This window comes from Protomyctophum parallelum (genome assembly GCF_964188405.1).
Source record: "Protomyctophum parallelum genome assembly, chromosome: 12".
NCBI classification, from domain to species: Eukaryota; Metazoa; Chordata; class Actinopteri; order Myctophiformes; family Myctophidae; genus Protomyctophum; species Protomyctophum parallelum.
Genome location: NC_139712.1, coordinates 20,071,237 through 20,087,590, shown reverse-complemented (window position 1 = coordinate 20,087,590; position 16,354 = coordinate 20,071,237). Strand labels below are relative to the sequence as shown.

General features: G+C 42.1%; 1 protein-coding gene across 1 annotated transcript; it reads right to left on the bottom strand.

The window, feature by feature from the left end:
- Positions 1 to 1,896: 1,896 nt before the first annotated feature.
- Positions 1,897 to 15,746, bottom strand: LOC310868117 (tartrate-resistant acid phosphatase type 5-like; the record flags this gene model as incomplete). The annotated part of the gene is made up of 6 exons (XM_083778379.1): positions 15,606 to 15,746; positions 11,814 to 12,004; positions 9,907 to 10,034; positions 8,945 to 9,136; positions 4,089 to 4,236; positions 1,897 to 2,139 (listed from the first exon to the last, which is right to left on the bottom strand). The coding sequence occupies exons 1-6, from the start codon at positions 15,670 to 15,672 to the stop codon at positions 1,897 to 1,899; spliced, it is 969 nt and encodes a 322-aa protein (XP_083634505.1). The 5' UTR covers positions 15,673 to 15,746.
- Positions 15,747 to 16,354: the final 608 nt, after the last annotated feature.

Genomic DNA, 16,354 nt, shown 5'->3' with positions numbered 1-16,354 from the left:
GTTATTTCTGGATAATGACCGCTCCGCTCTATAACAAACCCTCGGAGCACCTGCTGTGCCCAGCTTTACCACTGTTTCCAACATGACAGCCATGTAAATACACACAGACTGTCATTTACAGCTAAACATTGCTCTCTTGTTTTTGAAAACATTTGAGCGAGGAATAGACGACAGCGCAGTACCCGGAAATTGATTCTATTTGATCAATTCACTTCCCTGTTTTCCGACAGTGCTGCAGCTGGGCAGACGCCAAATACACTTGAATTACCGCAAGCAAGGAAATATCTATATCTATTATTCATTTATGTATTTATGTATTTTATGTATTATGTAATAAGCGGGATAATGTCTGCCTATAGGTGGTCATTGTCAGGGTATAATTCACCTTCAGGGTGGTTAAAACCCCCTCGTTGAATTATCTCCCGACAATGACCACCTGGGCAGACATTATCCTTTACTTAATTTTGAGGTGTTTACTGGAGTACTGGAGTACTTTACTGGAGTATTTCCAAATTTCCAGTACTTTTACTTCTACTCTACTACATCTCAGATCCAAATATTGGACTTTAACTCCACTATACATTTATTTGAAAACTTTAGTTAATTGCTTTGTAGATTTGGATTATTGTTACAAAACATACATTAATCACTTCAGCCCTATATACATTTTGGCCATTTGAAAATAGCCGACCACAATGCGTCGTAGATCTACCATTTTATTTTCAAAATATTTTGTATACATTTGAAACCTTGAAATGGAACATTCTGCATAGTGAGCACTTTCTACTTTTGGTAATTAAAGTGCATTTCGATGCCAATTCTTTTGTACTTTTAAATGAAGTACATTTTGCATTCCGGACTTTTACTTGCAATGGAGTATAGTTCTACATTGCAGTATTGCTACTTTTACTTAAGTAAAACATTCAAGTACTTTTTCCACCACTGGTGACCAGTGAGATGATTCACATAATAAGGTGTTCCCTGAGGAAAAAAAAGTCTTTGATGTTTGGCGAGAGTCCTCAGGGCTGCCAACGTTGGACTGTGAGAATCCAGGGGTTTCCCTTTTTCTTATTTTTCTTTCTCCTTTTTTCAGGGGGACTTCCCAAGCAGCGTAGGTCCTGCCCCCGCCTTTTTTTAATTATTCTTTAAGATATTTTTTATTTATAATACCACCACTTTTATACTGAAAAATATCCGTCCAAGTGGCCAGTCCAGGCCCACTGTACTGTACTGTACTTGCACGGTGAGATTGTAGACCTGAGAATACTTTTACTGCATGTGTGTGTTAGAGACAGACTCAGAGACATACAAACATGGCTGCGTGTAGGAGTGGTTAGCACCACTAAAACAAATCTTTGCTTCTACTTCTGAGGGGCCACTGGCACAAAATCCATTGTGTCAATGTTGTCCAGCAATATCTCAGAGTCACTGGTGGACACTGGGGGGTGCGTTATCTCTTCCCCGTCATCAGTGCCCATATACCCGTGGCGGGGTTGTCGAAAGGGCCTTTCTGTGTGGAGTTTGCATGTTCTCCCCGTGTCCCCTAGGGTAGGTAGGTACCCTCACAAAAAACATGCAGTAATCCTGGTCTCTAAACTGCCTCCCCCTGGCCAGTCGGGAGGCGCCTAATGGAGGGTAAAGGAACTGGTCGGAATAACGCGTTCCTTCCACGCGCTACATCCAAACCGGGTGAAACTCCCCTCTGTCAGGTGAAAAAAGAAGTGGCTTGGACTCTTCATGCATTGAGTGAAGCATGAGGTCAGTCCGTTGCCGCCACCCAGGTTGGCAGAGGGAGTGTAAGAGCCCAGAATTATTAGATAATTGACACTGGGTGAAAAAAAATGGATTACGAAATTGTGGGATAAAAAAAAAAAAAGATAACAAAATAACAATGTCTCAGAGGCTCCGCTTGGCCAGCTGTGTCTGGTAGACACACTTGCCGTCGGTCTGCAGGAAGCTGACGGTCATCTGCCGCTCCGTGACCTCAAAGTAGGCCAGTCCTCCGGACGCCGTGCGGTTGGCCGGGCTGGAGTAGCGCTGCCAGGAGAGCGGGACGGCATCCGCGTGTCGGCTGGACGGGTCGCTGACCACGCCGCACCCGCTCACCACGTACGAGCTCCCATCGTCCTCCCTGATGAACTGTGGGAGGGGGAGCGGTTATATATGGCAGGGGGTTTTAAACCATTTTGGGCAGGAACCCCTTTTGGTGTTTTATAATAGCATTATATGTTATGCTTTAGCTGTTGAAACATAGCAGATCTATACAAGCTCGTGTAGCGCGCCGGCGCGCTACACGAGCTTGCAGGTCTGCTATTTTTGAAACTTTGTGAAAATGTGGGCCAAATGTTTTGAGTATATTCTTTCAGAGCGAACGTTTTTAGCTCAAATCTTTGCTTTTGGGGGGGGGGGGGGTATTTTGAAAATAGCTCAAACTATTTCATGTGAAGGAACTCCAAACTTGGATGTAATTTGGCCGCGACCCAAATCTGAAAAAGAATATTTGAGTTAAAAAACATTCGCTCTGAAAGAATATATATTCAAAGATTTGCGCAACATTTTCAAGCTTTTTCAAAGAATAGCGGATCTACAAGCTCGTGGCGCGGTAGGCCAGTATAGGCCATGTATTGTATGGCCTACTGGTGTGCAAGGCGCAAGTTGGCGACCTCAACAGAGTGCATTTCTAGTTTCTCTCTGTCGCTGTCAAAACAGAAGCCGTGATCAACGCACGGAACGCAGCTACTGTATACTGAGATCTTTAGTAGGTCAGGCTACCGAACGCATTCAATGGTCTGATTAAACGTGACGTTAATCCCCTTCAGTGTCATTGATAGCATTTGTATCAAGTTGGCTCCACAATGTTCTGCAACTGCTCCGGCTCACACAACGGCTCACAACATGTTCTCCATGGATCCATGGATGGATTTTTCCTAGTTTGGGGGCCCAGTTGTGGAATATATATAGGAGGAGAATGCGCAGAAATACTATCAAGGGGGTTTTGCAAATTAAGGGATCATTCCTGTTAAGTACAAAGGTTTTATGATTTCGAAGACTACATGAAGTATTAAGAAGATGATGATGTATGGTCGTATGTATGCATAATGTATGTATGTATGTCTGTCTATGTGTTAGTGAAGTCGGTCTGTGTATGCGAGTCATGTATCAGTTTGTGCAACAAAAAAAAAGATTGATTGAAAAAACAAATATATATATATACTGTATATAGCATTTGAACCGGGAGGTGAGAATACAACACACATACAGTCCAGTCTCTAGTTGGCACCATGTTGGCTTGTGGTCGACATTTTTGTCAACATGATGTTTTAGCCACAGACACAATACACAATGAGTGGACAATAATATTACCAGAAACGCATACTGTAAATAGATAGCCTTGAATAACAGGTCTGTAAACCTTTTAACAAGAGTTAAGGGGGTCCTTCCAAATAAAACATCTGAGAACCACTAGTAGGCTACTAGTTGGACTCCTAATAATTATGTCAGTGTCGTAATAAATAATTGCCGTACATATTTCTGAAGAAAACCTGGAGACTTGACATTCAGTAAGTGGGTGTTCTCTGATCAAAATGAGAACATTATAATGGTGTGTAAAATAGAAAATCTAACATTTCCCACGGACATGACCAAGTCTTTGCCACGGACACATTTGTGACCAGATTTTACTGAGAGACTGCCATAGCGCAAATTCCAGCTTTTCACCAGTTTCTTTTTTCAAAAATGAATTAATAGCACAGGCATACTCTTCACATACTAGAGCATGTCTGAAATAAGTGTCAGAGCTGAAATCGACATGTAAATATGAAATAAATGCTTAAACATGTAGCTATAGGTCTAACAGAAGTGAACCTTTCAAGCCTGTTTTTCAATTCACTGTTTTCTGCAAGACATTGATTACTCTATAAGCCATATCTCCAAAACTGGTGGGTCAAACTGAACAACCAATATGTCAATTTGAAGCTATGATACCCTGCTAAAGTCTAATGGCAGTCTCAGTCAAATTTGGTCACATTTATCCTTGCACACACACACACACACACACACACACACACACACACGTCACACACACACACCTGCAGGTCGTGGTCGTGGCCACTCAGGTAGACGGTGACGGCGTACTTCTTCAGCATTGGCCTGAGGCGCTCCACCAGGCAGCGGGTCGGACCGTGGTGACCGATGGACCACACAGGGTAGTGTCCAGCCACCACCACATACTGGGACCTGTTGTTGAGCACATTGTTAACCCATTCTGACCTGAAAATCGTGGGATCAATTTATTTTAGGGAGAAAAAAAAGAAAACCCAGCTCTATCACACCCAGCCCAAATTACAAGCTCACAACGTGTCGATGTAGATCGGCTAGTTGAAGTATTTTAAAAGGTTTTTCAAAATTGTAAAAAATGGCAAATAAGTTTAGGAATACGGAGTAAGGGGTTAGATATAGCCCTCAGTCTTTTGAATAACACAGCATTTAGCTTTAGTCCCATTTAGTCATCTGAAGTGGTTTCTTAGTCAAGAAGATTTACTCACTTAGATCGGCAACATAGTTGAAATACATGATTATACCCGATTACCAATGTCATGTTACTGATAACAACTTAATGCGGCCCGCAGGTTAATATCAGAATACTGATATAGTATTGATCTCAGCTGTTGCAATTCCAAACATGCAAACATGACCTGCTTTAATTATACTTAACGACTAGTATTAGTGGTATTGTCTTTTTGTGTACAATTTGTATTTAGTTCATAAAGTTATCATAACTAAAACTAAATCCATTTTAAAATCAATGAAAAGGTTACTTTTCAGGATTCTAATTTTGATCTACAAGCGAGTCCCGCTCATGATGACCTTTGCAGACAGACATGCATGTCTCTCCCCTTCTTTCTTGTCCATCTTCAATTGTAGCCTAACTATCAAAAAGGCAAAAACCCCAAAACAAATCTTAAAAAAAAAACAAAGGGTGTCAAAGCCAGCCTTCAAACGGTTCTCAGGCTTATAATATGTCAGCAGTACAGATTTTGTTTTAGGCCATAAAACCGGTTCCATAATCCAGATGGATAACATTGTTACACATTCAGGTCCAACACAACACAACACACTGGAGACGCGTTTTGTTACTGTTGACACACACACACACACACACACACACACACACACAGCAGGCAGAAGAACACGGTGCATTCTGCGTACACGTTGTGCCTGTGTGGGTCCGTTTGTCCGTGACTCCAGTTTGGTGAAACCACAAACAAAAGGATTACCGCTGTGATAAATGACTAGTACTGACCCCCAGATTACATTCTTTCACGCTCGAGAGGGAAAGAAAGCAAAGAACTGCTGCTTAGAATCTGAAACCAAGAACGCGATAGATTCTAGGTTATTCTTGAGTGGTGCAACCACTCAAAAAGCAATGTCCCTATGTCCTAACCCAGGGCCCTAATGTGGCTCTCAGGTTAATGTCAAAATACTGATATAATATTAGTTTCAGCTGTTACAATTCCACAACATGCAAACATGACCCGCTTTAATTACTTCAGTCTAAATTAGTAGCTCAATGCTCAACACAAGTATAATTAAGGAGTTAAAGGCATTTGAAATGACATAAAAATGTTAATTTTAGATCGGCTATTTTTGCTATGACAGTAATACAGTATATGGCCCTAGGGAGTGAGTGTGGAAATATAGTGGCCCTCTCCATCGTTAAAGTTGCCCACCTATGTCCTAACCTATGTGACTATGTCCCGATGTTTAGAGTACCAATAGGGAGTGCTGTTGCTGTTCATTCAGGAAGTTTCTGAAACACTTGCATGTGACATTCCAATGATTCCTGTGAGCTGTAACGCTACACATATTGGGTGTGTAAAGAAGACCCTTGGCTTTACTGTGCAAACCACGAATCATGATCAGGTGTAACATTTAGCTAAAAGGTATCATATTAGATGGTGGATGTGAACTACAGTATGTGTACAGTACACTTTTAACTACAATTTCAATTCATTGTTGATAAAAATAAATTAAATTACATTGTATTTGCTAAAATAGCAGCTCTACAAGCTCACACAATGTATCACAATGCATTGTGAGCTTGTAGAATAGATATAGAGGTTAAGCATGTGACATCATCACCATACCCGGAAGTTATGCGGGAAGTTCGGGAACGCCTACTCAGTGGCAAAAAACTACTTTCTGTCCTTGACAGCCCATACATCCAAACAGAAAAGTCTCACTTTGCCACTTTGCCACTCACTTTATACATGCGCATACTCTATGGTCGACGTTTACCGTACAATGAAGGACAGTATACTTATTACTTGTAGGGCTTAAAGCTGCACTCCATTACCGTTTGGTGGATACGATTTTTGTGCTGCTTCTGGTGTATGCGACCGACTCGACACCGGGCACTGCACTCCCTGTGGGGGTGTGGAACGACTCGACACCGGGCACTGCACTCCCTGTGGGGGTGTGGAACGACTCGACACCGGGCACTGCACTCCCTGTGGGGGTGTGGAACGACTCGACACCGGGCACTGCACTCCCTGTGGGGGTGTGGAACGACTCGACACCGGGCACTGCACTCCCTGTGGGGGTGTGGAACGACTCGACACCGGGCAGCGGGCACTGCACTCATTTCAATATTGTGCATCTCTACAATTTGATCCAATAAATTCTGTTTTTGGCTTCACCCGGCCGATGGCTGACCAAGCGATCAGACTTTAGCACATGTTGGGGGTTATAAAGACGGCTTGTTCTGTTCAGAGACACCTCAAAAACATCGCTGAGAGGGGACTGGAAATCAAACCCTGTCTATACTCTGCCCATTCAGCTATGGCCGCTTGTGTGTGGGACACAGGTTGAAATTAGGACAGAAATGAGAGCTGTGTCGCTGGGACAGCAAGCATTGTTCCTGCATGCTCCCTGTCTAACAGGGTGTGTTCTCCAATATCAGATTTCAGAAAAAGAAGAATAAACCTGCTCCAATACCAGTACTACGTCATACACATCCAATATCTCCAACTGATTTTGTTTTGTCCACATAAAACCCTTCATTTCCTTCTTCTGCATGGATGTGATGGCCATTAGAGTCAATAACCCAACTACAGTATCAGTTTGAATTAATGTAGAATTATGTGCTGCATGTTATTTGTATGTGAGGGGGGCTTAATTTAACGGGCTAAACTTTATTTTTTTATATATATATTTAATTTGAAAACACACACACACACACACACACACACACACACACACACACACACACACACACACTTATGCCAGTTGATCACTGTGGCACCCGTGCCTAAGGTTGCCTACCTCTGTCTTACAGACCACATTAGAGCTGGTGTGCTGACATGTCAGTGTTGTCAAGGTACCAACCACACGGAAAACAAAGCTCACATTGTTACCGACTCCTCCTCATTAAGTTTGGCTCCGATTCTAATCCCCCAAACGATGCGGCTTCTCATTGACAGATGACAGGTGAACATTCCAGATACTGGAATGCATTGTTTATTCTACCACCATCACTCACTGGTGATGTATAACGTTATGGTTAACTCTAACTTCAGTAGAGGTGTAGATGACTGAAGTGTTATGAAATGCAATGTCCAATACTTGAACTACTTTGGCTTTTAACGACTTGAGCCCCATGTGTTTTGTGGTATGATGAATAGCGGAAATAGTTCACTGTGTGTAGATCTGCTATTCTTTCACATTCCATCTTCAACCGCTTATCCGTAGTCGGGTCGCGGGGGCAACAGCTCCACCAGAGTGCTCCAGACTTCCCTCTCCAGAGCAACATTGTTAACTTCCTCCTGGGGGATCCCGAGGCGTTCCAAGGGCAGTGAGTCGATGCGTTTCCTCCAACTGTGCCTTGGTCTGCCCCGGGGTCTCCTCCCTAGGGGGACCTCCCGAGAGGCATCCTAACCAGATGCCCCGAACCACCTAAGCTGGCTCCTTTCCAGGCGAAGAAGCAGCGACTCTACTCTGAGTGTCTCTCGCGTGACTGAACTTCTCACCCTATCTCTAAATGAGATGCCAGCCACCTGTCGAACATTATTTATTATTATTATTTTGCCCAGAATAGGGATATATATGCCAGATCAAGTACCTTGATTCAGTATTTGATATGCATTCAGACACGCCCCCTTCCTAGTTCCTATACAAACCCACTGAACTTGGAACTACATTAATGCAACACATCAATGAAAAATCAATCTAACATGGTTAATATGGAGTTTGAAGTTACAGGTGGTTACAGTAGGAAGGGGGAACATCTGATCAAATTATCGAATATCTATAAATACTGAATCAAAGCCAGAGTAGACCATAAAATGTCCCCCCCGCCAACATGAAGTAATTGTTCAGTACTTACACTGAGTCTCTGCTGCCACCTAGTGGCACCGGTATAGTCCTACACATCAGTGTCTGATCCATTGTACTGTCTGTAGGCCTAGGTATTGCAACTTTAACGATGGAGCGGCCCATGGCCACTATATTTCCACACTCACTCCAGAGGTCCACTATATTTCGGATTATTTACACACTCACTCCAGAGGCCCACATTGCATATTACTGTCGTAGCAAAGATAGCCGATCTACAATCTCAAAACGCGTCACAGTGCGACACGTTTTGAGCTTGTAGATCAGCTATTTTTGCTATTATTTGAATAGAAATCTGAATTATTTTTTCTCCATTTGGAATCCTGACAAGTAACATTTTTATTCGATTTCAAATGCATTTAATTATAATTATGTTAACTTTATGTGCTACTTACAAATACATAGGACATAAAAAAAGACAATGACATTTTAATACTACTCATTAAGCTACTGCTTTAGACTGAAGTAAAGCAGGTCATGTTTGCAATTGTAACAGCTGAAATGAATAATATATCAGTATTCTGATATTAACCCGAGGGCCACATTATCTAACCTGCTGTTTTCCAGTGTCTCTCTGATCCATCTCCACTGCCTCTCCGCTGCATTAGCGTCCTGCGGTCCTCCAGGTTGAAGCTCATCGTAGGTGTTGCCGCACAGCGTCACGGTGTCAATCATCAGGACGGCCAGCGTCACGTTGGTGTGCGGAACGCTGAACAGCAGGTCGTAGTAGAGGGCTGGGTAGTTCCTACCAAGCAGAACACATGTAGGTTTATTTACAGTAGAGGGCTGGGTAGTTCCTACCAAGCAGAACACATGTAGGTTTATTTACAGCGCCGCGTTGTGAGCTTGTAGATCTGCTATTTTCACTGCTACTTAAACAATATTGTTTTATAATTTATGGAATTTAAGATTTTTCTTTAATTTAATCAAGAAATAACTTAACTTGGCATTCATTCATGAAAAAGTTCCTACCAAGCAAAACTTGTAGGTTTAGTTATAGTAGTAGAGTGCTGGGTAGTTCCTAGCAAGAAATCACATTAGTTACAAGGGTTCCCCAAACCAACTAATCATATTTTTTGAACTGAGGACCCTGACAAGCATTAGGCAGCATCGCATACACATTAGTTTGACTCCAGTTCCACGGATCACTATTGTGAAAATAGCCAAACCACAAGCTCAAAATGGTGTGAGCTTGTAAATCTGCTATTTTTATTCATGCTTTTTAAAATATCATAACCTTTGGAACTTCGGAAAGTTTTGAATAATTTAGATTTATTTCTTTACATAGCTTGACATAGTTTTTGGAACTTCGGAGAGTTTTGAATAATTTAGATTTATTTCTTTACATAGCTTACACATACATCTTCTCTTCTGAGGGTCCCTGGCACAAAACCTTTTTCAGATGGGTGTGTCCTTGTCGGCACGGAAAAGTGTAAGAACTACTGGGTTTAAAGCACATACAGTTCAAATAGTACCTAATAGTTCAAATAGTGACAAACTAAATATGTAGGCTACCATCTGTGCGATCTGTCGGAGTAAGCGATCTGTGCAGAGATGTTGCCTCGGTGGTCGTGGTTCCCTCCGACCAGGTGCCAGGGGACGTCGAGCAGCGACGGGTGATAGAAAACATCCTCAAATGTTTGCTGTTGTGGAGGAAACGTGAGTTAAACCATTTAGGCCTGACGTACACATAAGAAAAGCGTTCGCTCTGAAAGAATATATATTGAAAGATTTGTGGCGCATTTTTACGATTTTTCGAAAATAGCAGACCTACAAGCTCGTAGGTCTGCTTGTAGATCTGCTATTTTTCAATAGCTAAAGAATGACAATGCTTAGTTAAGTTAAAGCAGTGATTCTCTGGCAAATACATCATTATATTTGCACACCGACAAACCAGTAGCTTCATAATTGTATTGTCTTGAATATTTGTTATATTGTGGTATTGTTACTTTTAGTTTTACTCAAACTAGCCTACTTTTAAGCTTCCATCACGGCTCAGAGGTCAGAACATGGACTCATGTCGACATAAAAGTGATTCTAGTTTCACCTTCACTTTTACTGCCACAAGGGGGCGGTGGTTCCACTGGATTGGAAGGCTCTCTCTCTTCTCTCTGGCCTCAGGGTGAAATCAGTTGAATGACCAAACATGCCCTGATTGCCCTCTGTGAACGTGTTATCAGCTTATCGCCCTCTGTCTCTTAGAACTTGTTGCAGCTACAGCAACACAACTTGTCCAACTGCCACAAATGTTGCATCACGCACTATCCCAACAGACCACATTCTCTAGATAACATTATGCGAGGTATTTCATTTCTGCTTTGTACTACTATATACTATATAGTGGCTTTGGGAGTTCCAAATTGCTAATTTTCTTTTCACAACAGCTGCCAAGCGCTGACCACTGACAAGATACTAAGAGATAAGGTTGACGGCTTGATGACAACATCCTACCTCCATTATTCTAGATACTGTTTGCACCACGTCTGTCAGTTCCTGTTCCTTCTGTCTTGCTCACTTCTGCATCAGTCAGACCTCAACTCAAATAATCTAAATGTAAGGTTGTAAGTAGGCCTTTGTGTTCATCGGTGTTGCGATGAGGGTATAGTTGGAAATATCTAACACCTCCGAGGGTAGGGGTACACCTGGTCAAATAGACTACTAGTCCACTAGTCAAGTCAAAGTATAGATAGCCTACCCCTGGTCAAATAGGCTACTAGTCCACTAGTCAATAGACCATTGACTAGTTCCTCACCCAGGAGTCAGCCCAGCTCCATATCCAGTCATCAGTGATATCAAAACTTTACTATTGTATTTGTAACTCTCTCCTTACTAGCCTGCCCGCATGTGCACTTAAGCCTCTCCAATTGATCCACAATGACTCAAGCACGCTTGGTCTTCAACCAGCCAAAATTCTCACATGTCTACAAAACTCTGATGCTGGCCTTCAAAGTAACCAAAAAGGTATGGCACCCCCATATCTTCAAAGTCTGATCAAACTCTTATCGCGGCACTCGGTGCCGCACTAATGCTTAAAAACACCAAAAGGGCTTCTGGCGCTCATATGCTTTCCTCTGTCTCCAGTCATGTCTCCATACTTGTATTTTATTTCCTTGTTTTATGGTGAATAATAGTCTTTTTTTCCCTTGTTTTATTGTGAATAATTGTAAATGTATGTGAAGTTGTTTGTGTGTATGATTGTATAATATATATATATATATATATATATATATATATATATATATATATATATATATATATATTCTGTGAAAGTATGAAACAGCTGAGGTTGTGTGAAAAAAATAAAAAAGCAGTTCTAAGGCATATGTATGCTTATAATTCTGTGAAGTTGCCTAAACTGAAATAAAAACAAAGTTAAAAAGGGGTTCCCGTCCTGAATGGGTCAGGGGTGTGTGTGAACTAGCCTTGAAGCGCGGGTCGTCCACGTCCTTCACCCCGTTGTAGTAGAAGTGGTCTCCCAGGCTCAGCACCAGGTCCAGGCCCGGGTTCTGGGCCAGCCATGCGGCCTCCGCCGCCACCGCCTTCTCATGGGGCGTGTAGAAGGGAGGGAACGGAAAGCCACCCCAGTCCCCCAGACCAATGAAACGCAGCGGTACTGGAAGAAAGAAAAAAGAAATACACGTTTTTGTTGTCGTCTGGCACAGAGACAGAGTGGGGACAACCGGAAGTTTACAGAATGCATTGGGCTCGTGCGAGTACATGAACCACGTGACCAGGCTGTTTTCTGCCCCCTCAATGTCGTAACTCTGTCTTACTCTATGGCCCTTTCTGAAACCAGTCCCTTGACTTGAAGTGCTCTCGTGAGGTTCCCTCGTCAGGAAGTGCCCCTCCAGCTGAATCAAGTTCCCTTGATTAGGGTGATGGGTATAAAAAACTGTTTGGAAATACACTCGCCCTCCTTGTGAAGAAACAGGAAACAGACACCATTCGTTGCCATGGTTACCATCCTGCAATTGTGTTACCAGTTATTTTGTTTGTATAGTTATATTGCATTGCATCGTGTATGTTTGTGTGACATGTGGATTTCATTAATATGGAAAAAGGAAATACAGCATGACTGTCAAAAATTACATGTCATATACATCCATGGTGTTTATAAATGATTGTGTTAAAAGTTGTTTTGTTTGTGTGGTTTCATTTAGTTTTTCACTGTGGGGTGAATAAAGAGCCCTTGTGAACATCAGTTGGAGAGTTGTCTATTCTGCATCAGATGAAGATTGTTTAGGAGGAGTTTATTTATCATTTATTTGTGGTGGTACTTCCATTTGTAGGTCGCGGTTTCCATGTGGACAGAGAGCAGGGCTGCACAAGGCAATAGATCGGCACAGACTCTCTCTTGAGGGCTTTATAAGCCACTTCCACTCAAGGCTGCTTGGTTTCGGACGACACTTAATATGGCGCAGCCTCGCGTGAACGCGCATATCGAGGGCAAGTGTGTAGGGCGAGTGGCGAGGAGCTGGTTTCAGAAAGGGGGTTGGGCTCTGGTCTGGCAGACACCTCTTATATCCATATTAACAAAATACATTTTTGAGTGGTGCAACCACTCCAAGGAACAGCAATGTCCGTGTTCACCTATGTGTGGTTAACCTATGTGACGTTAATGAGCACCAGTATGAGTACCAGTAGGGGCGCTGTTGTGCCAGAAACAGAGAGACAGGAGGGGGGGGGGGGGGGGGGAGTTGCACCAATCAGTTCACAGTTTTTATTTGTAAATGAATGCCCTACTTCTGTGGTTTTCAACCATTTTCATATCGGGCCTTTATTTATTCTGAATATATATATTTTGTCCACTATCCATGCTGTATTGATGTTGGTACCATTAGGAGAGATAACAGGTAAACGCTGATGGAAATGATGCCCTATACTTGATCAGTATCAAAACACACAGAAGTGTCAGATCTGCAAGCTCACACTGATCTGCTATACTTTTGAATTTGAATCCTGAAAAGTAACAGTTTTGTCTGAGACAAAAGTCTGGAATTCAAAATGTACTTGAGTAAAAGTACTAAAAGTATTGGCATAAAAAATACTAAATACTTATCGTAGGTCAACTCATCATACATAGGTATCCATTATTTAATATCCATTATGTAATTATGTAATAATCTAAAGTATCTAGTAGGTCAAGTTTTCAAATAAATGTAGTGGAGTAAGTAGTGCAACATTTGCCTCTGAGATGTAGAGGAGTAGAAGTAAAATCACTGCAAATTTGGAAATGCTCCCGTAAAGCAAAAGTACCTCACTTATGTATTGTTATACTTTAGCTATCGTTATAATTTAGAAAAATAGTAGATCTACAAGCTCATAGCGCAGCACTTGGTGCAGCGCTATGGGCTTGTAGATCTGCTATTTTCTTTTCTTTTTAAAATCATGACAATGTGGCGCAAATCTTTGAATATATGCTTTCACAGAGAACGTTTTTAACTAGAGTCTTTGTTGAGGTCCCTCAAACAACATATTTTCAAATGAGGGTAAAAGTACTAAGTATTACATATATTTTCGGGGTCCTTGACATGAATTAGGCCCCTTTTCCACTATGGGGTGGAACCAGAACCAGAACTAGAACTTTCCAGATCCCAGAACTACCAGGAACCTGTGAAGTTCCAGAACCAAGTTCTGATTCTGTTTCCATATAACCAGAACCTTCAAGAACCTGTTAAGTCTGCCCCCCACACACACAATTTCCCCCACTGCTGAGTAGCTCGGCCGGCAGGGACCCCTCTTGGCACAGCCGGGGGGGGTCCCGGAATACAGAGATATTCATGTTTAAATAATGACTGGTTATTATTCAACAGTGGTGGAAAGTACCTATGTATATAGTATTGTACTTAAATACATTTCGGCATTTGAAAATAAACAATCTTGTAGATTGTCTATTTTCACATTTATTTGCTTTATTGTACTTTTCTAAACCAATAATATGAACATATTTTTATATGCCACATATGCCACAGTTGTCACATGTATTTCCTATACATAATGCATATACTGTATATGCACATACTGTAGTGTATGAACATGGATGCAGCATACATTCTGCATATAGGCTATATTTGCCGCTATATAGGCTATATTTGCCCCTTTCCATGTGGGGAGTACACCCGTTTTAAATGCATAAGACCAGTTGGGGGGGGCATCCTCGTATAGCTCATATGATGCTAAATGATAACCCACCTTTTGAATATAGCATTTAACATGAGTGTGGGTTGCAATTAGTGCCTCTTGAGCAGATTGTGCCATAACATCCAGTCCAGTTGTAATGTCAATATCAAGAAATGTGCAAATACAAATCAGTTAACCGTTGTGCTAGTTGAATTTAATTATTCCAATGTGTAGTATTGTGTACAGCACATTTCTAGTAATGATATGCCTAATGCCTTGCCCTGAAAAAAAAAGTCTAGTGCACACTGCTGTCCATGTATAAAACAATATACTCTAATAATCTCCAGTAGCATTAGCCTCATAATACTGTGCTTCTGTTCTGACAATTTAGAATAGATCATGGCTCTCGAGTCTCTCGCACACACACACCCCCGGACACCCCTCTCTGCAGTTAGCCTAGCTGTTAGCGGTAGAACAACAACTGCAAGCAAACTCGTCGCGACAGCTTTATGGCTCTCTCTCTCCCTCACGCACACACACGCTCTTTTCTTTCTCTCCCTCTCTCGTGGCCATAGTGTTTCTGTGTGCTTTTCCAGGTTATTTTTCTGTGTGTCTGCGGCGCTGTGTCGCACTCAGAAGTTTAAAATGTGCGGTGTTGTGTTGTGTGGCTGACTGGCTGTGCGCTTCGCCTCGCTCCGGTCTCCTCAGTGTTGTCACCTCAGCTCAACCAATCGAGAGCAGCAGCGCTGCTGGCCCCGCCCATAGGTTCCCAGAACTCAGTGTTAGTACTACCTCAAAAGCAGGGCCGAAAAAAGGTTCTGAGAACCTGGTCTGAAACCGTGCCGTACCGCGCTGTGTGCTGTGGAAACAAACTCAGAACTAAAAAAAATAGGTTCAGGTTCTGGATAGTTCTGGTTCCACCCCATAGTGGAAAAGGGGCCTTAGTCTCAGAACCACTGACATAGAAACATATGTTTTTAAGAAAACTGCCATGATTTAGAATAGGAGACATTTGTAGAATCTGCTCTCAGTCCTAAATGGGTTAAGTAAATGCAATTTAGTTACATTCCACCAAGTGTGTTCACAGCTCTTACCTTGTTCCAGGAAGTGGCCAAGATGCAGTGCGGCCTGGAAGCAGCAAACAAACAGCACGGCGTTCATCCTGTCTCTCAATCTGTCATTTTCTTCACACCACAGTTCACGACGCGTGTCATTAGGAGAGCAGAGAGAGAACACCAGACAGACGCTCAACTTGGCCTACTTTCTAGTTCCGTTATCATAAAGCCGTTGTTACGTTTTATGGTTTGTAATTATATAGGCAGCTTCCTCATTTTGTTGCCTGTGTGAGGGCGACGACTGACGACGTCAGCTGATCAGTCCACGCTTGTTAACATTATCTACGCTCAATAAACAAAGAGCGACGCTCAGACATGTCTTTAAGTCATGATAACAATAGGAGGTCCTTTGGCATGTTGTTCAGTGACATGACGGGTTACATTCCATTAGGTCTGCCTTTTCTCTTTTGACACACATTTTTAAAGATACCCATGTTGACGAAAAACTGCCTGGTATCGCATAGTGTTTAAGTGAAATAATATATATATATATATATATATATATATATATATGACATGCCATTTCCAAAGCACGATATTAGAGAGTTCTGGCATCGTGCCATTTTTTAACACAACAATCTACAATTTCAAGAGTATAAAGCCGACCGTTAACTTTACAGATTTGTGTAGTGCGTCGTGCGAGAGACAGAGTGGAAATGTACAGTGAACTGTCCCGAGATAACGCATCACCATTTTGTGCTCCATCAGCTTCGCCTTTTAGATCACAA